General features: G+C 49.9%; 1 protein-coding gene across 1 annotated transcript in view; it reads left to right on the top strand.

Moving 5' to 3' along the window:
• SLC8A1 (solute carrier family 8 member A1) overlaps window positions 1-23,054 on the top strand; it is a 106,185-nt gene that overhangs the window by 75,848 nt on the left and 7,283 nt on the right. Inside the window, exons 3-4 of the mRNA XM_031063668.1 lie at window positions 18,051-18,190; window positions 23,018-23,054. The exon at window positions 23,018-23,054 is cut by the window's right edge and continues 76 nt beyond it. Of these exons, the coding sequence (XP_030919528.1) occupies window positions 18,051-18,190; window positions 23,018-23,054 (177 nt within the window). The remainder of the gene's footprint in view (window positions 1-18,050; window positions 18,191-23,017) is intronic.

The following is a 23,054-nucleotide window of genomic DNA, read 5'->3' as shown; positions in this document are numbered from 1 at the left end:
GGGCCAAGCAGTTTTTTGATCTGCTGGGCTGGTGTGCGCTTTAATGAGGATATAAGGACAGCTGGATTTAGGGCTGGGAAGTTGCTTCCATAGAAGTGAGAGTTTCAGTCATTTTGAGGATCTTGTGAGCGTGTTTATAGGAATGTTGTGGCCCCTATTTGATTACAAACATGGAAAGTAAGATTGTAAATGAATCAAGTAAATGCATAAGCATTTAGGCTTATGCAATACCAATATTGCATAAGCTCAATATTAATGCAAATGCAATATTAATATTGCATTCAGCTTATGCAATAGATTAAATGGATCCTCAGACACAGGGAAATGCGTCATTTTTAATAAAAGAGGCATCTACGTATTTTGGGTCACAAATACCGTATTTGAGAAAATGAGTCTCTGGTGATCTCCCATCCTTCAGCATCTCTTTCCTCCAGAGCAAGAAGGTTTTGAGGATGGGAGGGGTAACAGAGCCAGTTCAGCCTTTAGTGTCAGTGAGGGCATCATCACTTGTACTGCCAAACCCCCAGAGCTGGGGACAGCCCCTGCCAGGCTGAGCCAGAGCAGAGCTTCTCTGCGTGCAGCCCACTGCTGACCACAGTCCTGAGCAGGAGGAGACCAGATGTGTCCAGGTGTGGCCTGTGTGTTACTGCTCCTTGGGGAGTTACAGTCAACAGCTGCAAAGGGAGGTGCAGAAAAGGCTTAGTGCTCAGATCTCCACAACAGGGCCCCATCTGTTCTGCAGGAAATGCATACTTGTAACAAATTAACATCTTATACCTTCTGACAAAACAAAAACCAAAACCAAACCATAAAAAACCCCACCAACCCTGCTGAATTCAAGTGGAAAAAACTTTCTCCTTCCACTTATAAAATCCAGCAGCTAGAGCAGCTCCCAGTCCAGCAGGAGTTTAAGTTCACGCCGAAGAGTTTCAGGGTTGGGTTGAGCATGTTTTTTTCATGTAGCAGTTTTTTTCAAGTAGATTTTGACATCTAGATCCAAACTTAATTGTCTTCTTCTGACGGACTGAGATTTGGGAAAAACTAGAGGCAGACCACTAGTAATTGCCTATGCTTTTAAAAACCCTGCCTTCCTCTGAGAATCACAAGTGGAGGGAAAAAAAACACATGGTTTCTTTTTCACCTCTTCATCTGACTGCATTTCATGGAGCAGAAGAGATAAGGAGCCTTGCAGGACCTTTGCTTTTTAAACATGGGCTGAGTGCTGGATTTCACACCTCACTATCAGAGAGTTTCTGCCTGTGCAGTGCCTTACCTATTTGGGAAGAGTCACATGGCATCCCTGCCTGGTGTGCCAGCACTCAGCCCTGGAGCTGCTGAGAGAAAGGCAGCTGGAGCTGGAGCTGTTTGGCTTGGACCCAGCAGGACATCACTTCTCCAGCGTGTTCCAGGCAGATATGGACATCTTGATGTGCCAGCAGCCCTCCCCATGCCACCAGCTGGCTGGGACATCTCACTTGGCACCTGCCAAGGCTGCTGGGTCAGATCCATCGTGGCCGCGCCATTCCTGCCTCACAGCCACTTCAGTCCCTTTGGGTCTCCTGCCTGCTGAGGTGTTCTGGTGCATGAGCCCAAGCAGCTGCTGCTTGCAGAGGTGTGTTCTGTCATTTTTTTCAGCAAGAGGAAGCTGAGAGGCAGCGTGTACAGCAGTTTGTTGGATCAGCAAAGCACCCGAGGCTCGGAGGAGACCCTGCCGGCGTGTCGGGGTGGTTTTGCTGAGCAGCATCCCACTGGGCCTGGCAGCACCATTGCTCCAAGGCAGCTCTGGGGAAGCACTGCACCAACATTTGGAGACACCCACTCAATGGTGTGGATGGAAACACAGCCTGAGGTGGGCATGGCATGGGGAGAGATGGCAGGTCAGCACCATGGGGACATTGGGGATGAGTAACGGAGACAGGAACACTCGTGTCAAGCCCCTTTCTGAGTCAGTTCAGGCTGAGAGTGTTCACAGGCAGACGTGGTAGGGCAGCACATGGTCAGGCTGTTTTTGGAAGCTAAAAATAGCAGCAGAGTGGAGTCAGTCCTTGGTTAATCTGGGCTTGTTAAGGCCAGACATCCTGATCCAGTTCAATACTTTTGTGAAAAGGCTGCATTTGCAGCGCTGCCGGACTGGCCCGTTGCCCACTAGGGTGACACTGGCCACTGGGCACTGGGCCAGCTTGACTGGGTGACTTCAGCATCTTCCTCCAAAGGCTGCAACAAAATGTTGGCCTGGCTCATTCTCCTGAGACCTCATAGAGTCCGTCACAAGCAGAGCTGGGATTTCTCTGCTGGATGTCTCGGCCCCAGGCTCATGAACATCCACTTCTGTCCCCAGAACTCTGCTGGCAGGCCAGAGCTTTCTAATGTCTAATAAGAACACTATGCCAAAATGCATTTTTGAATGTGGCTAAAAAGCCCAGGCCATCATGGACATCCCAAGGAGAGGTGAAGGAGGGAGGCAAGGCAGGAAAATGAGTGTGCATTGGTGATCCACTGTGTTTGACTTCATGATAGCCTGAATGTTGTTCCCTGGACATTCTGAACTGTCCAGTGATGGAGGGGGCTGCTGAGAGCAAATGCTGCTGAGAGCAAATCCATCGGCTCTGGAAGCCCTGGGATGAGTCCTGTGCCTCTTTTCCTAGAAGAAATTATCACTGCAAGAGAGAGGGAACCAGAGGAGAGTGAATGGGCAGAGCAGCATGTCCTGGTGTCTTCAGGCTGGCTTGGCATGCCTGGGAGAAGCCTGGGCCATCCAAGTGGCAATTTGTGTCATTTCTGATGCCGGGACAGAAGGTCACTGGCTTAAAACTGGGAGAGAGATTACTTTGTTTGCCCACAGTCAGCTGATTAAAACCATATTTTCCACACATTTGAGTAGTGATTAGTGATGAAATGCAAATTTCATGTAAATTGGTGCAAATGGCTGGTGTGCACAGCCAGCTCCAAAGTCAGGCATTTTTCTTTCCTCTGAGGCATTTGGGCACTTTTAATGTTCACGTGGAGGAGCTGGACAAACCTGCTTGTGATCCAAGCACGTAGCTGAAGCAAACAGGGTGGAGAGAGGGGGAAATCACCTGGCACCTGAATGCACCCACCAAATTTGGGTGGCACCTAGTTTGGGTGCATCAACACATGGATCTTGTGCAAAGATCTTTATTAAACAAGCAGTTTATGAAACTGCTCAAACAGGCCTTGCACATCCCTCACTTCCCAGCCTTCTTTCTCTTGTTTGCCAGGGCCTTCCTGCAGTTCTGTCAAAAGCAAAAAATGTCCCAACCCCTTGCCACAAAGAATAATCACAAATATAGATACACAAAAATATGTGCATATTTTTAACTTGATTCCTGTTTTCCCTTGGCTTGCAGATCCAGAGCATTGCTTCAGTCTGAAATGCAGTGAGGCCAAGTTTCCTCACTTCCAGGCAGCTTTGTGGGGACAGCAGGGCCAAGAGAAATAAATAAATAATGGCTCACAGAGTGAAATATTATATTTAGTAAGGCTGATGGGTCCTCCTGAAACCCGGTTGTGAAAACTTTAAAAAGTGTCTGTTTCCTGTAGCTATCAACATGCTGGAAAAGGGGAAGCCCTACAGGCTTGTCAAATTTTTCCCAATGGCTGTAGCTTTCCCAGCTGGTCCTGATTTGCCTGGATATTGCTCATTTTTCTAGAGCTCGTAACAACCCTGGAATGGAAATCCTGGCTCCCCTGGCACCCAGTGTATCTCCATGGTGTGCTGGTGGGTGAAGGCTGCCAGCCCAAAAATTATTTGTCCTGATTAGCTCTTGGCTTTCCCTGCAGTTTGAGAAAACGAGGCTGGGATCATGAATAATCGAGTGGATAGAGGAGACCTAATAAATGACAAAATTCGTGGTGTGTGTAAGTCCCATCAGGTCAGCAGACAGGTTTGTGCTGCTTGTGGCACTGCCCTTCTCCACACACCGTGTTCACAGGGTTTGAGTGTGCTGGGAAACCACCCCTTACCTGTGCCTGGCTGCTGGTCATGGATTGCAGGAGGGAAACGGGGCAGCTCTGGACTTAAAAAGGCAAAAGCAACCCGAGCCAGCAAGGAAGCTGCAAGTGCTGGGGCTGAGTGCCCCCAGGCTGTGCCTCTGTGTGTGTGTGTGCCTATTAAATATACATGGCCCTGCTATTTGTGGGACACAGACCGGGTGTGTGCCAGGGGAGTACCTGGGATGATGTGGGAGTGGCTCTGCCCCATGGCAAACCCAGAGGAATCGGTGCCTGTACCCACATCTTCTACAAATCCGATGTAAATCTCACCATCTTCAGCTTTCAAACCAGCCTCCCTCTGATGTTTCTCATGGCACAGCTGTTTCAGGTGGGAAACAATGGCATTTTCTGCCCCCTGAAAAAGCTGTGGTGTCCCCCTTGCCCAAGGATGTGGTGCAGGGTTCTCTGCTCTTCAGCTGGAAATCATTTTTGTTTCCTGCTTTCCTGGCAGGGCCCACTGCATGCAGATCCTTGTCCACTTGGAATATACCTTGGGCATTTTTATCTGGGTTTCTGGGAGCTGGGAAACATGTTTTTCTGCCTGTTTCTAGGATTTTGACATGCTGCTGTTTATTGGAGATGTAGAAATGGAAATCTCATCTTCTCGAGTCACTCTGGAATTTTCCTCCAAAGATCAGTGAAAGCAATCATTAATATGGGGCATCATTTATAGCTCTGTGCAGAATAATCCTCCAGGCTCTCTGGCAGCTATGAATTGGAAAACAATAAAGACCATTGCTAGAGGGTTCTTTTTTAAAAAAAACCAAACAAATAAACAAAACAAAACAAGACAAAAAAAAAAAAACCACAAAAAAAAACCCACCCCAAATATGTTCTTTGATATATTGTCTAGCTCTCAGAAAAGGAGGCAGCAAATTGAAAATCTCTCTCAGAAAATGCATGCAGCACCATTCCAAATTCTTACGGTTTGGGGGTTTGATTTTTTTTCCATGCCATGACATCTTCCCTGAGTAGTGCCAATAAAATTAGAGACTTTTGCTAATGTGCTCTGCAAAGGTATCTCTTTGTAAACAGCAGCCATGGGCAAATGTTCCCTCCCGGGGAGAGCTCTGGGCTGCTGCAGCTGCCCCTGGGCTCCAAGGCTCAGCTGAACTCAGCCCTGTGCCCACAGAGCTGGGGCTCACCCCGGCTCTCCTGGTGCTGCCACACTCAGAGCCCTTCTGGAGCTTCATCCCCTGCTTGCTGCTGAGATTTTCCCCACTCATTTCGAAATGCAGTCAAAATGTGCTGCAGGTTGAAGCAGGGGGAAATTTGACTGGATTGTGTGGGCTCACAGCCCCTCTCTTCAGCTTTGGTCCGGGTTCCCACTCATTTTGCTCCACATAGGCTGAGTCTTTGGGTGCACTTGCAGCTTCTGGCCCATCACACTCCAGCACATGGCCAGGAACCCTGACTCTCCATGCTTGAGCCCTGCTGAGGTTAGGGTTTAATTTAACCTAAATAGCTTTAAAATGTGAACACTGGTGAGGAAATAAAATTTAACTGTGTGTGGCTCCTAGAGGATCCCTACCTGACTGTAGTAAATAAATAAGTATGCTCATGGTCAGTTTGACATCCTGATATTCAGTGGGAGGCTAGGTATCATGATGAGATGATGTGAATTGATGTGATGAAGGACAGCAGGGGGGCTGCATTGCAGAGCATTTGGAAGGGCACCTCAGCCTGTCTTTGAATGGAGTCTCCAGCTGAGATTTCATTCTCTTCTTTCAAAGCATTAATAGCCCCACAACAGCACTTGTCCATGCTTGAAGGAAAAGCAAATGAGTTTCTGAGAGAAAAAGGGGCAAGATACAAAAGGCAGCTTGTATTTCCTGGCTGGTTGCTTTGGTCAATTTGGTTTCCTCTTACTCCACTTTGCTATGGTTTCCTTGAATCCTGACAGTGTCTTCAGAGCACTTCTTAAAAGCCACTTTTACAATACTGCAGTTGCCATCCCTAGGGAGGCTTTCTGGGGCCAAAGGCAGCTCGTGCTGGCTTTGCTTTTATCTCTCTCTCTCCCCCTCCCCAGCTTTGCACTGGCAGGACTCTTTGGGAAACCATTTTCCCCTTGGCCTCCCTCCTGCCTTCCTTGCATCCAACAGCTCCTAAATCATCCCAGTGGTTCCCACCAGGCCCACACTAGGGAGAAAATCCTGAACACAATACTGAGGTGAGTTTCCACCTCCTCATGCTTTAAATGCTTCCAAGTCTCCTGGTATTGAATTGCCCTCCCCAGGAGCAGCAGGGGTTTTTTGGTAGCATCACTGCACCTGCAGCCAGAGAACACAGCACAGGGAGCAGGCTCTACTGACCCAGCCAAGCACTTTGGACACAGATAAACTCTAGCTTTCCCCAGCAGCCCTGGCTCACTAAGTCAAGCTCAGAATCAGGACAGAAAAGGACAGAAAAGGAGAATCAGCCCCTGCAGATCCCAGGCTATGAGGGGGCAAGTGTCTGCGTCCCAGCAAGCTTCATCATTTCCGTGCACAAGCTGGTAAAAACACTGCAGAGAGCCTGTCATCCTCTCAGCAAAGATGCAGGGTCTGTGATGCAGAGTCCATGTGCCTGGAGACACTGGTAGCTCAGAGGCCAGCACTGAAGGAGGAGGAGGGGGAGGGGAGGCATGGCTGTGGAATTTCTCAGGCCCCGTGGTTGCCCCTGCCATGGGTACCCGGGCCAGCCAGCTTTCCTGCTGCTGCCAGAGCTCCCAGCTCCCCAGCAGCTCCAAGGCACAGGAAAAGCCCTGCTGAGGGCACAGCCTGTGCAAAAACAGGTTTGGCACTGGGAAAGAATGGAGCATTTCCAGAGCAGATTAAATCTTCCAAGACTTTGAGCTGCCAGTTTGAAGAAGCCTACGCATTTTGCAAGTTTTTGGAGTCTTAGGACTTGGTCTAATTTAAGCAAATTGGCACATCCTGAGCACTAGAGAGAGATCCTTCTGCTAAGTTTTGTCCTCTGCAGCAAAGCATAAGGAAGAGAGAATTACTCAATATAGTGTTTGGGAAAAAATGTTTGCATGGGCAGAGCAGCATTTCTTTTTTTTCCCAAAGCTGAGACGGTGGGGCTTTTCATTACTCTCTCAGCAGTGGCCACTCTACATGGAAAGTTTCATTCTGAATGGCTAAAGTCTGGCAAAGCACCAAGCAGCTGAGACAGACTCTAAAATAGTGGAAAGTCGTGGGCAGGCTCAACAACAGGCACTGCCTTTAACTCACAGCCCTTGACTGCATCAGGCATCCGGATGAGCATGTGTAAGATATGAGGATCTGCTGGAGAAACAGCATCTGGGAACTTTTCCCTCTCCTTGTCTTAACTAAGGGATGCAGAGTGATGGAAAGCAGCTTACAGGCTCTGAAGTTTGTGTGGGAATTGCCACTTCCATGTAACATCTGCAGTTCCCAGCACAAGAGAAATGTGCAGCTGGACCTGAGGCAGCCCCTGTGCAGCCCTGGCATGAGGTGGGGCTGGAGAGAGCCCTGTCTTCTTGCACAGTGTGGTGGTGCTTGTCTTTTCATCTTGATGATCTTAAATGTCTTCTCCAACCTAAATGATTCTGCGATCCTGTGGCTGTTACAGGAGCAAATCCAGCAGATGTGTGTCCATGGGGCTCTGCAGTAGGATTTTTTCATCCCATATTCCAGGTATCTGCCAGCCCTCTGATCTTACAGACAGACACTGGAGCTGCTGAGCTGGCCACAAAGGGTGGAATTTTCAGCCCCACACAGGGCTGGATTTAGTTTGCTCCCACAGGGAGATCTCCTCTGAGAGCCTGAACACACAGGTCCAGGCTGAGGCCATGGAGTGCTGTGTCCTGCTGCCACAATTGCCATAAATGGGGCTGGCATGTGGCTGAAACCTCTGTGGGCAGGGGCTTTTCTGTATTGCCATTTTTAAAAGCTCTTGGCCATCTTCACACAGGTACCTGCAAACCAAAATATGGAAGTTTTCCCCTGGGAAGAGGGGAAGAGCTGCTGGCCAAGGCTGAGCCCATCACAGGCACCCTGCCCAGCAAAGCCATCACAAAGCATTCAAGTGGCTCTTCCACTCTCACGTTTCTCTTGGCCACTTGGTTCCTCTTATTTTAGCTTTGTTTGAACAATCTCCTTGGTAACTGGAGACAGAAGCAGAATTTTTTCATTCCCCTCACTGGATTGGTCTCCTGCCTATCTCAGTGCTGGGAGGGATCCTTGGCAAACCTGTGTTTGCTTTTCTGTTCCCACCACAGGCTTTAACCTCATGGATCACTGGGGACTTCAGGATATCTGGTGTCTCTTTCAAAGGGTTTTTGTGCCCAGAGTTTCAGCTGAGAGGGATGTAGTTCACGACTGAATTTATTTGGCAGTGAACAGGTGGAGTGTCAGTCACAGTGTGAATGGTGACTCCTAAAGTTGCCTACGTGCTCCTGACCTCCAGAGTGTCCAGCAGCAGGGAAGCTCCACTGGAATGGCCCTTGCTAGGATGCTGCAGCCACCAGAGTGGCAAAACCCTTCAGCAGGGGCAGGAAATAGCTCCTGCTGTGGCAGCACCCTCCAGCCAGGTCCCACAGCCCCGCACACTCCTGCCTGAGGGCATTGGGGTCCTTTGGTCTTTTTGGAGCAGTTTCTGTGGGGCAAGGGCATGAATCCCTGGCATTTCCTAAAGACCTGGAGGTGTTTGAAAAGGCAGGGGAAAAATCCCATCCCAACTGACACAATTTTTTCTTCTCAGCTCTGGAGATGAAAAAAGGTTCAAGTTCATTGAAAAGGAGGAAGGAGGGAAAAGCAACAAACCAAAGGACTAGCAAGCTGTCTGCAGATTTGCTGGGCTGGAGACAAAGAACCCCACTGCTGGTGCTCAGCCCTAGCACATGCTTTTCCTTGGCCAGAGCCATCCCCAAAGGATGAAAATAGCAGAGTGAATACATGAGGCAGCACCTTTTAGTGCAGACTTGAGATTTTGGGGTCATCTGTTGACTTAATGGTCCAAACAGTGTCCCTGCTTAAAGCAGCATTGTCCCAGCAGCAGCCCCTCTCTGGGGGTGGCTGAATACTTTATGGGGCATTGTCTGAGCTTGCTGGCCTTATCCCTGGATAGAAAGGACAAGAATGCAGGATCTGCATCACCTCCCTCACAGGGCTTTCCTTGTGGCATAGTGACAGCATGGCAAGGCACTGGGATGTAGCTCTCAGCTTGGGTGGTGGTCTTCAGAAATGAGCATCCCTGAATATTCAAGCCTATATAATGGCAGCATTTCATGTGCTGGTATCCAGACACTTCACTTGGTCTTTTATACCATCAGGTAACCTCTGATACTGTCCCAGCACGGGGGACTTTGCCAAAGGGAGTCTGGACCAGGGGTGAACTCTGCATGCAGTCATTTAAAATGCTAAATTGTGAGCATTCCACTTGAGCCTCCATAGAACCCTGGCAGAGAATAACTTACAACTTCTTCTAATAAAAGTTCAGTGTGAGTCTACTGTCCAGCTCTTGAAATCCTTCACTGGGCTGGGGATGATGAATGTAGTGATGGCCAAGTGTTTATTCCTGCCACACCATCCAGAGGAGGCTTTGATCCTGCTGCTGGGTCACCACACCAAGGATTTCAGAGGAGTGTCTGGAAAAGCAGAGCCTGATCTTTGGGGCCAGCCATCAAATAAGAGGAGTCAGACTCATGCCTGGCTGAGCATGGAGCTGAAATGACGGTGGATGCTGCTTTTGAAAGCAGACCTGCACATTCTGTATTGATGTTTGCCGTTTGAATTTTTGTGGCATGCCCTCTGCTGTCACTGAGCATTCCTCATCTTCTCCTTCTTTTCCCATGTACAGCTGCTTTTCCAGCAGCAGAGCTTGCTGTCAGCAGCCCTGGCAGAGTGGCAGGGCACAATCATGACTCCTTGTCAAGTGTCTTCCCAAATAAGAAGGGAAATTCTCCCTCGCCCTGTATCCCAGGCAAGCAGGAATGGAAATGTGCCTTCCCTGGGAGGGAAACACTGACAGGATTGATACAAAGTCTTGCTGTAGTGGCAGTGCTGGAGCAGTTCGTGCACAGCACATGTATTTTGGGCTTCCTTGAATCCTGGTTCCTGATGCTGAAGCCATGCTGTTAGACATTGATCTATTATTTCTGGTGGTCCCTACTGTTTTGTTTAGTCAGGTTTAACTCGGCAAAGCTTGCTGAATGATTTACAGAACTGCAAAAATGCCCTTTTTTGCTGGCTGTTGCTCATTGAAATTCATTTTGTGGAGGCCAAAAGCCATATAAATAAGAGTGATGTCTTCTGTTTGAGGAGCATTGTCATGGCAACTATCCAGGTGCACACAGGGAAGAGCAAGTCATATTTATTTGAAAGGTGAGAGCAATCATTGTCGTGAGGGGAAACCCGGCTGCAAAGAAAAGCTGGATGTGTATTTGGGTGCTAGAAGCAATTGTGTGCCAAATTTCTGTGCCCTTATTTACCTGCCTGGACTACCCACAGATCTGACTGCCCAACCAGGACAGTCAAGAGAAAATCCCAAAAAGGCAGACTAGGGGGAAATGCCAGATTTTGGCTCTTAACCCTGTAGGCTTAGAATTGAGATTTGCAGGCTTTTATTCTGAGCAAGGATGCTGGGCTGGGCTGAACCCTGGGCAGTCAATCCTTTGCTTGCAGCACAGGCTGGATTTTTCAGGACTAATGCCGTTTTCAGCTGGCATGGGCAGGGCTGTGCACAGCCAGGGGAGAAGTTATTTCTACTCTGTCAGCTTTCCTGGGTACCTTAAGTAATTGCTGCTGGGGGTGTTTTTTATCAAATTCACATCAAATGTGTTTTCCCTCCTAGTCATCAGTGCTATTGCACTCTTTGGGCAAGCTGTCCTTGGAGCTGCAGACACTGATCTAGATGGGTCTCCTGTTTGATCCCTGAGGGATCCTGCCTCCTGCAGGCACTCTGGGAGCTTTAAGGGCTGTGGATCATAATCACTAGACATGCATGGCAATGAGATTGGGAAAAAGCAGGAAAACAGCTTTTTCCTGGTGTCACCACATCCAGAGCCATGGAAGAGGAGGCCACAGCTGGAGCTGTGGAAACATTTCAGCATGACCGAAGCCTCAGGCACTGGTTTGGGGCAGATCAAGAGAGTCCCATTCATCTTCACCCAGCTGGTCCCTTGCAAGATGTGACTCTGGCAGATGGATGAAGAAGTGCATTAGTCAGAGCACAGAATTCACAGTCACATCAGAGCAAACATTGAGGATTTGCCAGAAAAACATTTCTGATCTGACAAATCCTTCTCAATATGGTCTTCCTAGGAGGAGAGTCAAGCAGCATTCAGTCTGGCATGTGAAATCATCTTACCTGGCAATCGTTGCTCCTAAAAAGTATTTTCTGAGACACTGAGCATCAGCTGTGCTTGTCATCTCCCAGCTATTCGAGCAGCAACAGCCCTCAGTCTTCCTGTCTCTGCAGACCACCTCTCATGCCTTGTGTTTCTGCAAGGCCAGGGAAGAGCAGGCTGGATCTTTTTCCAGGGTTTTCCTGGTGGTGATGCTCTGGAGCAGGATGGTGTTATGTATTTGAGCCTTATGTTGTCATTTAAACTCAGCACATCCCGAGGCCAGGGGACCAGTTGGTTTATGCAGACGTGGAAATGACAACACAGCCCTGCGGTCTGATGGATTCAGGAGACCTTGGGGAACGAGGTGGAGGGCATACAAGAAAGTGAGAGTAGCCAGATGAATTTTGGCTCCAGAGGTGGGGGGAAGGTGTAGAGGGACCATTTCCACTTCCCCCTGCCCTTGTTTGCTGTGTCCAGGCTGGTTTGCTCGATCGTTTTGGGAGGCATTGGAGTGTGAAGCCCCGTGCAGACCTGGGCTGCTGGACCAGCAAACCAAGCTGCCACATCAGATCAGCTCACATCCCTACTTCCCAAAGCATGCGTCATGCTTCGTTTCAGGCAGGTTTTCCTTTTCCTTCCCTGTCATGTTTGCACTGTGCTGCAGGCAGAATTTTCATTAAGTACAGACATTTCATGTCAGCAAGGCTTGGTTTGGCAAAGGATCCTGCATGGGTGACTCATGGGACATCTTACACAGATGGGAACCCATCAGCAGGGACAGAAACCCTGACAGACCCTCTCCTCTGCCAAAGACCACTATTGAGCAGCTAAAAGAACAAGGTGTGGCAGAAGGTCTTTCACGTATTCTGGCCCATTTCTGCCCCTCTTCTGTCCCTCAGGAAGGTTTGTCCCTGTGCTGGCTGAGCAGGTGTCGCGTTGTCCTCACCTGTGTACCCCACCACACACACACACACGCGCCCTGTGGCTGGCACAAACACCTCCACCGTGGACCTGGGTGCCTCTCTGTACGTGAGGCTGCCACCTCCTCACCATAAGGTGCAATTTTGTTGTCAACTGGTGAAAGAAAAGCCCCATCTCCTCCTTTTCTTCCCAGCAACAAGCAACTTCCTTCCTCGAGTATCTGTCAGGAATTTGAGCAGGAAAGCTGCTCTTGGTGCTTGGTTCCAACCATGCCCGGGGGGCTGGTCCAGGCTCCTCACTGTGACTGGGGCCCATTTGTGTGGCCCTGCCCTCTGGCTCAGGTGGTGTCCAGCTGTGATGATGATGATGATAATTTGGGAGTTTTCTTGCCCTGAAGCCCCTCTGCACAGGCAGAGTCACTGCCCAGTGACCTGTGCGAGGCGGGGAGCTTCCCAAGCCCATGTCCCATGGCAAGCTCTAACTTCAGCTAATTAAGTGACTGGCTGACAGGCAGATGTGTGAGAAATCAATGTGGCAGAGTTCTGTGGGAGTCTGGGAGCCCATGCTAGGACAGGCAGCACCGATGGATGTGGCTTTGCAATGTCACCTCCAGAACATGTGTCCCTCATGGCTATTCCTCCGTTTAATTGATGGCCCTCTGGGTGGGAAGTGCTGGTCTGCTGGGACATCAGGGCTGGCAGCACCAGGCTTAGGCAGCGCAACCCACTCCTGGCTGCCCAGCCTGGATGTTGTAGCTGTGAATCTGCAGCTGAACATCCTCCAAGCTACTCCTGTGGCTCTCCTGGGCAATCAGTGGAAGCTGGATGGGTGACAAGCTGCAGAAGTGCATCATTCCCTCTGTTGATTCAGGAACAAGTGTCTGTGCAGACAGCAACCACGTGCCACGTTCTCATGGGCAGGCTTGTTACTGCCTGCTCTGACAGCTGGTTGTGTGTTTGTTGTTTTCCTGGCCCACTGGAGACACCACTACTGACTGTGTGCAGAACTTCCTGGCCATTCCAGCTCTGGCATGGCTGTGGTTCTGAAAGAGAGCTGAGGAAGTGAGCGCTGGACTTGTGACATCTCTGCTCCTGGAGATCTGGCCCTGCCAAGCAGTGCCCTGGACGATGTCCCCTGTCCTCCAGCATGTCCTGTCTGAATCTTTCCAGAGCTGGCTGCTGCTGCCCTCCAGGCTCCCGTGGTCCTTGCAGTGCTGGTCGCTTGTCTGAGCCAGGAGAGGGGTTTCTGCCATTTCACTGAGCTAAGCACTGCAGTGGAGATTGGGAATGGCAGGATTTTTGCAAATACACTCAGGATTTCCACAGGTGTGTCATGACTGGGTGGATGTTCGGGTTCAAAAGGAATGCAAAGGTCCATGGGGATCCTCACCAATCATTTCTGATGCCATTTGATCCCTTGAGGGAAAAGGCCAGCGCAGACAGGAGAGCTGGGAGTCCCTGATCTTATATCTTTGCCCTGTGCTGTGCTCATCTTCTCTCCCGTGGTCGAAAAAATACTCATAGAGAAATATTTGATCTCTGTCCTGCTGCTGGCACCCTGTGCCAGACTGTTCTAGCTCATTACACATATACCTGTCCCTGCACACTCATGGGATTGCTCTCAGGGTGCCTTCCCCAGCTGGCATTTTGCTCTAAGCTTTGCTTCTCTTCTTGTCCTGCTTTTGCCATTCTACATTGTTGTAGCAGCTCTTCCCTAGAGCATCATCAGCCAAGAGGACTTTTCCATGGGCTGTTGTAACTAAGGGTTATGTGTGGGGATGCTGTGGTAAAAGACTTCTTTAGTCTGAATGAAATAGTGGGGTTTGATATGAAAAATAAGTCCTGATGGAGAGCACTGGACTTGGAGCGAGGGCAGAGTCCACAAAGTCACCACTCCTGTTGCTGCTGGGTGTCTGCAAGAGGAGAAGAGCTGGAGCTGAAATTCTGCAAGACTTGTTTACTCTTTGATTTCCAGTACTTGGAAATGACTTGAAATTCATTCCCTCAGCAATTGCTTGGGCTGCAGACTCGGGGAAGAGCAGTTTCTGGCACAGAAGTGCCAACAGTCAGATGGGTCATGGATGCCCTCAGTCTCCATGGCAGAGCAGGATTCCTTAGCTCAGGTGAGATGGACCCAGCACCAGTGCAAGGAAAACCCAGCAGCATCAGCCCTGGTTTGCTGCTAACTTGCCCCGTGGTATCACTGGAGGAAGGAAAAGGGAGGTTGTGTCAAGACTGGTGATTTATGTCAACACAGGACCTCTATCCCTGTGATTCTTCAGAAATTGTTCTTTCCCACCTGCAGCGTGACTGAGGGTCAAAAGAGGGAAAACTAATCCAGCCATTCCAAAGGCTGTGGTGTTGTGCACTGATAGGATCTGGAGTGTTTGGCTTAAATACTCAGCTCCTGCAGACATTAGGTTATGGCAAAAACACCACTGTCAGCCCCAAATCAAAGCTGATTCTTGGCCTCTGTCTAGAAGGGGCAGCTTGGAAACACCCTCTGTATTGACCCCAGATTCCCACGAGGTGAAGAAAATGTGTAATGGTTTAGAGGCTGCTTTTATCCCTTGTTTTTTTCCTTCTATCTTGTTGCTTTGGGACTCCTGGATCCTGGCCCTGCAGTGACACAGCATGAGGGGTTTCAGGGTGCTAATAAGAGTCCCTTTGGTTTTCTGTTATGCACTATCACAGCTTTTTCTGGAAGAGCCCCTGAGGCACAGGAGACAGAGATCTTAAATACAAATTTCAGCAGGTACTTGTGCTGTGGGGGCTCTGTTCTCCCCATCCTGCTGTGTCCAGCTGGGAAGGTCCAGGGACAGATGCTGCAGGCAGGGCTGTGGCTGCTCTGTGAGCCTCAGGCAGCCACCCTGGCTCTGCCCCACCTCATTCCCACCACATCCTGGACCTGGGAGAGGAGTGAGAAGCAGGGGCCACATGGAAGGGTCCAGCAGGAGCAGGGAGACATCAGTGCCTGTCCTAGACTGCTGCAGACAGCAGTCCTTACTGTAATGCAGGATAAAAGGTGCAGTTGCCTGTCCCTCCTCCTCTGCACTGCCCAAGCCCTGCCACGTGTGTGCAGGACCCTGGAAGGGGCTCTGTGGCAGGCAGAAGGCTGGGATGGAGATCAGGCACGCTCTAACAATAGCCCGTGTTATTTTCACATCCTTGCTGTTTCTCAAACACCATTAGGAGGTAATCCTTTCCTCCAGGATTGCAGTCTCATCCCAGGGACAAATTTGCCTCAGCAATTTTTGCTGATTGGAAATTCACCCAGAGAACAGACTTGCCATTTGTTCTGCCTACCCATTTTCCCAGCAGCCTTGTGCAGCAGAAACAGCAGCAGCACACAAGTCTGCCCAGCACAGGGCACTTGTTCACACCCTGGAATGATCACTTGGAAAACTACATAACACCACCACCTCCTGGCAGTGGCACTTAAAGCCCCATTATTCTGCTTTATTCCATGAAGTCCTATTGCTGTTGTACCTAAGCATCAGATTTTAAATTTTTTTAATTGGCACACAGATTTCTTTTTGTGAGGGAGAATTATTTTGTGGGGCTTTGAGGAGTGCCACATATGGCAAGCCAGAATACACCCATAGGAAGTTTATGTCTTGATGTCTCTGCTGCCCTCAGAATTTAAGAAGGCACCTCTCTTAATTAACTTTCCTGAGGGGATTTTTCCTGCATGAGGCCAGGATGCAGTGTACATTTTAATGGGACCTGTCAAGAAAATTATTGATTTGATTAGTAATGTTTCTGAAATTGTGCCATTCTGGTAATTCTATCAGGTTCTCTTTGAAAGCTTAACTGAGAGCATTTTTATATCCTTCATTAGTTTTTTAATACATGATAATTTCCCCTAACTCATCAACGCAAAGCAAGATCAGCTGCCTGCTTGGTAACCATTTTTCCTGTGTACAAACCTATTGCAGCAATAATTACAAAGTGAACAAATTATTACAGATATTCATTATAAAATACAATTACACTGAGCCGTGCTGCATTGTTACACTTTTCACAACCATCACTTGCTCTTGAGTAAATGGTTTCATTAAAAGCATGAAGGGCAAACTTAATACACTTCTGACTCACAGCAAACAGCACAAGAAATCATCCTGGCTGTTCCTCTGAGTGCTTGAGGTGTTTACCCTGAATGAGTAGAAAATGTTGACCCTGCTGCCAAATACTTGTCAGCTTAGCAGAGGGGCTCTGGGTGGCCAGTGCAGATGTGCAAGGAGAGGAGAAAGCCAGAAATCACGGCAGTGTGGCCTCAATTTCACTCCCCTAGAGCGTGGCTTTCTTCCATGTTTATGGGTTTTCAGTGCTGGGACCTGCCAGGAACAGCAGAACCTCGTTCATCATATCTTGGAGCAGTTTTGGGGCTGCTTCAGCTTGTGCTGGGTGCTCGTGGAAAGTGCAGAGGAGCCAGGGGTGGGATGGGAAACATTTCTGCAAAGGACAGGGCATTCAGGGCTGGGAGGGGACAGAGGGAAAGCTGGTTTAGGTAAAAGCATTCACAGGAGGGCAGTGCTCTCAGGTGAGCGTGAGGGGAAAGCAAACCCAGCCAGAAGCAAACACAGGACTACAATCGCTGCCTTGGCTTTTTGTTTGGTGCTGTTCCTTGTCTGGATCGAGATGAGAGCCAGGAGGAGGTCCTGTCCCCACAGCAGTGCCAGGACAGTGAGCAGAGCCTCCAGGGAGGAGCAGAGGCTGCTGGATTTCTGTCTGTGCTGTCTTTGCAATGGCTTTGCTGTAGGAAGGACCACAGTAGCACAGGTCCACCACCCCATGTTTGTACCCCAGGTTTGGTCACCTTCTGGTGAGCAGCTTTTAGCCAGCTGTTTCTGTGAGTCCCTGAAAACAGCTGAAACACCTCCGTGTGCTATTTTTCTTCCTCTGGAAGAGCAATTTTTACTTCACTGGGTGGCTCAAGGAGCAAATCTCTCTCCTGGTGGCCCCAGCCTCCTGTGAAGCTTTCAGCTTCTGTGGTGTGTGCTTGTGTCTGTGCTCTGAGCCGTGACTCTGCCTTCAGACCTGTCCTGATGATGCTCCAGGGGCAAATTCAGCAACCCCTGGGTCATGTGAGAGGGCATTGGTGCTCAGCTCTCTAATAGGAGAGGACTAAGCCTTGAAGGCTTGGGAAAGGGTGTGCTGCTTGTAAAGTAAAATTTAAGAAGCAAAATCCCACCGTCACTGAAGCTTTCCATGTGCCTGCCCTAACCAGAAAGGCCATTTTTCCCTTGCACTCCCTTCACAGAAAAAGTCCTAACTCCAACATCCCTTTCAAGCTTGTAAATCAGAGCCTCCAAAGCCCAAACTGAGCAGCTGATCATGATGTTGTTCATGAATCTGCTGAGCCTGGGGAGACAGAGCCTCTTCCATGCCCAAGCTTGAGCATCATGCTTCCAGGGGCTTGGTTCCTAGTGCTTGTGCCCATGCAATGTGAGCAAGCTGCCAAGGGGCTGTTCTATACCACAGGTTTTTGGAAAGGGAGGTATCTTGCCAAGACACCTCTGGGGAAGGTTGGCCCAGCCTGGCCATGCCAGGGAGGATGGCACCTGCAGGCTGCTGGTGCTCTGTGGTCCATGCCCATCCTGAAGCAAGTTTGGCCCATTGGCTCCTGCCCTTTGCTTTTGACTGTGCTGTCCCTCCAGCCTGTGCCACCAAAAACACTGTTTTCTGTCCACAGCCCCCTTTTCCTGCTCTTTTCACCTTCCTCCTCTACCTTCTTCTCCTTCTCCTGTTCTGCTCCCTGTTTCTCCTCCTCCCTTTTCCCCCCTTACTCTTGAATCTCTATTTCTTCTTCTCTGTTCCAGCAAAACGATATCAATCAAGGTGATAGATGATGAGGAGTATGAGAAAAACAAGACCTTCTACCTAGAGATCGGGGAGCCCCGGCTGGTGGAGATGAGTGAGAAGAAAGGTGGGGGATGTGCTCCGGGGCTGAGCCCAGCCTGTGTGTCCCTGTCTGGCTCACTCATGTCTGGCACCTGCAACACCGAGCTCACATCCCCAGGGCCTATGGAAAAGGGCAGGAGCAAGGCCACTCCCCGTCCCCCCTGAGCACAGCCTGTCCCCAGGCCAGCAAGGCACGACCTGGGCCAGGTGGTGGGTGAGGAGGCTCCTGCCCTTCCCCATATGCCCCAAAGGGGGGATGTGCAGCCCCTTCCCCCCAGCCAACCATCTCTGTCACCACAGCACCCGGGCGGACGTGACCTGCATGTGTGTGTGATGCCAATCATGTGTTTGCCTTTGTCTTGTGTTCCCACAGGAAATTCATTACCCTTAGAGTACTTGACCGTGAGGAGTATGAGAAAGAGTGCAGTTTCTTCCTTGTGCTTGGGGACCCGGTGTGGCTACGACGAGGAGTGAAAGGTGTGAGAGTAAAACCAGACCAGCTCTCGAGGCGCTGCCGCTTTCTCTGTGTCTCCCTACTCTCACACTCCTTTCTCCTCGCACTTTGGCTCCTGGCCGTTTGGCCCTCCCTCCTCTGAAGCTTGGCCGCTGCACCTTTTTGCTCTGTTTTCTTCCCTCTTTCGTTTGGAGAGGACTCCATCCCATCCCAGGGAGTGAGGAGTGCTCCTGGCACCACCCTGGAGCAGGAGCGTCACCAGCCCCCAGAGACATTTTGGGAGTGCTGCCCTGCTGTGCCTTCATTTAATCCAAGAGAACATCCAGCCTCGACAAGTAAAAAGGGCAACACTGCATCATTTTTGTCAGAAGAAAACAGCTTTCACTTGAGATAAAATGCATGGCCAGAGCAGTAATTTTAGCCTTTTTATACTGGCACCAGGATCCGAAAATAGACGAAAATCACAGCCCAAGTAGGTAATATCATGAGATGCAATCAGTTTAGGTAAATCAGGTTATGCTCAAATGAAGTTTCATGGCTCTGCATTGGATAATAGCTTCTCAAAGGAATAATAAAAACAATTTCCTCTTTCATCACATTTCTAAACTAAATGCCAAACTTCCCAAAAAGACAGAATTCACCTATTTTCCCATGGTTTTTTTTTTCTGCTAGAAAATTAAATGAGGATTAATGGCAACAGCTGGTTCTGCACACTACTGGTGGCTGAGCAAGAAGCAGTTTTAGAGTTACTTAAGAGATGGGCCATTATTAAAGCCTCTGCAGAAGATTTGGTCTGTCTGCCTTGGAGCAGCTTTCTAGTTTCTGGGACATCAGCTCTCCCTCCAGCAGGCATTAGGCTGTAATATTTCTTTGATCACAACAGAGAGGGCCCTCAGTTGTCCCCACACTGAGGGGAACATGCCACATTCCTCTTCAGCTCAGGTGCTAAGTCAGCTGCATCATCCCCTCCATCAGCTTCCCTGATGGTTTATGTGACTACCTAACAAAAGCTGGGCTAAAAAATCAGACACTGGCATGACTCAGGCACTGCAGGTGGGGCCTGTGTCATTAAATGGAGCTGGTGGCATCTGTGGAGCATGGACAGTACTGCCAGGATAAAGTTACACATGGACGACTCGACTCAGCAGCTCCATCCTTGCCCACAGGGGCCAGTGTGCACTCAGCCTTGCAAGTCCAGCAGGAGCAAACATGCTTTCCAGATCCAAGGTTTAAAAATTGTGGCCCCAGCTCTGAAGATCCCAGATGAAATTTTTATCTAAAAATAAAAGGAAAAGGAAAAAAATGTCTTATCTTCCTGGTCACAAAGATAATCAGGGAAACCTGAGAGAAGCTCAGGCTTGCCAGCTCACTAAGTGAAAGGCAAGACAAAACTCTATAGGACTATTTAAAGCAGCTATTTACTGCTTTGGTCATGCAATTTTAATTTTTTTTTCTTTTAAACTTGTTTCTTTGTACTTGGTTTGATACAAGAAGCAGTGAGGCAGGAGGAGCAGTGTGCTCAGAGAGATGAGGGCATCTCTGAAATGTCACCCCTGGGCTGTGGCAGGGCCCAAGAGCCACCAGGGCACTAAGGGAGAGGCTTTTTCTTTCGTTTTGGAGATCTAAAATGTTGAGCAACAAGACCCTTGAGCCAAGCCTTGCCACAGACTTTTCTTCTCAGATTGTCTGTGCCAAAAGTGCAGCTGCCACTGGAGCCATTGCTCCCCATCAGGCAGCTGGAGGAGGTCACAGCCAGTAGCTGCTGCACATGGGACATCTTGTGTCCCCCCCGGGGCAGAACTGCCTCTGAGACCAATGGAAGATCTTGCACATACAATTCAAAGGGGGAAAATGAATTTTTTGGAGTGTGTCTTCTAATCCCATATTCACCCCATGTTTGCAGTGGTTTTTATTTTAAATCCACAATCCCATGAAACATTTCTGTTCGGTGTCTCTTAACACTAATGGTATCCTGCAGCTTTACAGATCTGAAATCTCTGCCCTGGGATCTGGTGTCTTTCTGTGGATATCCCTTTTGATTTCATTATTCATTTACTTTTCTTCTTCTGTGTTTGTCTCTGTCTCCTTCACAGCCCTGTTGTTGAATGAGCTTGGTAAGCGCATTCATTTTTCCTTTCCATTTTTCTGGTTTGCATATCTTTGGAAGACAGTCGATTTTGCTTGATGTTTTTCTTTGCTCACAGCATTCTCTTTTAGGGTGGTCAGCACTGTTTAAGCTCAGGTACCTAATGCCCCATCTTTCCTTAGAGTAGAGCCCCAAAGTCACCAATATTAAGAGGTGGTGCAAGGAGCATTTTTGGAGGGGGTGGTGCTGTCACAGCCAGAGAAAACCTGCCAGCACCCCAAGATACAAACCTGTGCCACACAAATTAACCCATCACCTCTAAAGTGGCATGACAAAACAGGATTTCCTGGTGACTGACAGGTGCTTGTGGCTGGACAGAAAAGTTGGCCAGTCCTTTACAAACTTTGCCTCCTGTCTTGGGGAGACTTAGAGCCTAAGCAACCTTTGAATTTCCTTGCTGGCCACCTCCAGGGTAGGGCAGCTGGGGAGTGGGCATCCTCATTCCCCACACGCTCGCAGCCCCAGGACAGATTTCACCCTTTCCACAGCATATATCAGACACCAAGGGGTGGCAGCTTGCAGATGTGGGTTGAAAAGCCTGTGTCCAGGTGTCCCACACTATCCCTGGGGTGTGTGTTGGGCAGCAGACCCCATGTCCACAGCGGGGCAGGGAAGGACCACCATGTCTGTGTTGACATGCAAATGCTAATCCTCATTTATTCTCTCTCTCTCTCCCTTTTTCTCATTTTTGGTTTCATCTAGGTGGCTTCACCATCACAGGTATGGATTTCTACTCTTCCCCTGTCCCCCTGTTCCTTTCTCTTAATGGCCATATGCTCACCCTGCTCTTTCCTCTTGGTTTCCTCTTTGCTTTTGTTCTGTCCTGGAGGGAAACTCCGCCATGGTAAGCAGGCGCGGAGCCGCGGCCTGCCGGGCCCGGCCGGTCCCGCTAACTCCGTGTGCTCCCACAGAGTGCCCTGCCTGCCTCACACGCCTAACCCCGCCTCGGGGACGGTCACTTGTCACCTCCCAAGTCACAGACAACCCCTGTCCATGTCTTGGAGCAGGATGGGCTTCTCCATTTGGTCCAGTTGTCCCCTCCCTGTGCACAGGGCTCTTTTCTCACTTCCCAGGCCCGAGCCAGGCGCCCGAGCGCTGTGGGAGGGGCAGGACCCCATGGCTCCTCTGGCTTTCCTTCAGCTGAACTGCAGAGGATGAGAACGTCCTGGGTCCCACACACTGCCCCTCAGGAGCCCTGGAAACAGAGTTCAGGTTTAGGAGGCTCTGGCTCCAAGGCAGGTCTCTTAGGCCTGCAGGAGGAAAAGGGCTTTCGCTCAACTCCGTGCCACCTGAGCAGACAAGGGGCATCCAGCAAGGGAGCAGCACTAACCCCGTGTGACATTAGAGTGGAGTTTACTAACTACACGGGGACAGCTTGTAGAGTGTGCAGTCCCCCCTGCTGATCTCCTGCTGATCACTTTAATAGGCAAACCTGTCTTCAGGAAGGTCCAGGCTAGAGATCATCCTCTTCCTTGCACCGTGGTCTCCATCCAAGGTACCTGTGGTGTGGCACCATGTCAGTCTCACATGGACTGACTGGGGTGTTTGCCTACTGACAGATTAACTCCGGTCCTTTTTAGCCCTGATGTTCTTCTGCCATCCCTCAGGTGACTGGAAGGGAGTTCAGTGGGGTCTGCACAAGGGACAGTGACAAAGGGCGTGCTGCCTGCAGTCCCCATGCCCCAGAGGTTGCACAGATGACAGTGGAGGCGCAGACCTGCTTCACTGATCTTGTAGTCCCTCTGCTGCCTCCTCTTTCAGGGTTTGGAGCCAGGCACTGGCCTGGGGATGGCTTCTTACGTCTGTGCTCTTCCCTCCAGCCCCACCATCACAGCAGGCATTGGCTGCCAGCCCCTCTCCAAGGCAAAGCCCTGCTCAGAAGGAGGTAGAGCCAAGATTTCATCTGTGTCTCGGCCCAGGAGCTGCTGACAGAGCTCTCTTGCTGTAACAGGCTGGTGGAATTGCCCTGACTGTACCTCAGTGCTGACCTGGAGTGCTGGGGAATGGAGCAGCCTTAGTGCTGATCTTTCCCCTTCCCAGCAGCCCAGTGGCAGAGGCAGCAATTAATAACAAAGCAATTACCAAGCAATAAGCTATTCCCCAGCCCCAGGATGAGCAGGACTCCTCCTGAGGTTGGATGAGTTGCAGACCTCTTGGTAGCATTCCATAAAACTATCCTGTCTGTTGCTCCATGAACTCCTTCTCCGCTGTTCTGTCGCTCATTCTCCCACCTGGAGGCCTCCTGACCTCCCCCTCTGACAGGAGGCGAGATCCAGAGTGCCCAGCTGGGCCTGCTTCACCCACGGGCTCTTTGCTTTGCAG

Source organism: Geospiza fortis, unplaced genomic scaffold (genome assembly GCF_000277835.1).
Source record: "Geospiza fortis unplaced genomic scaffold, GeoFor_1.0 scaffold99, whole genome shotgun sequence".
Classification (NCBI taxonomy): domain Eukaryota; kingdom Metazoa; phylum Chordata; class Aves; order Passeriformes; family Thraupidae; genus Geospiza; species Geospiza fortis.
This window is presented reverse-complemented; position numbering and strand designations above follow the sequence as displayed.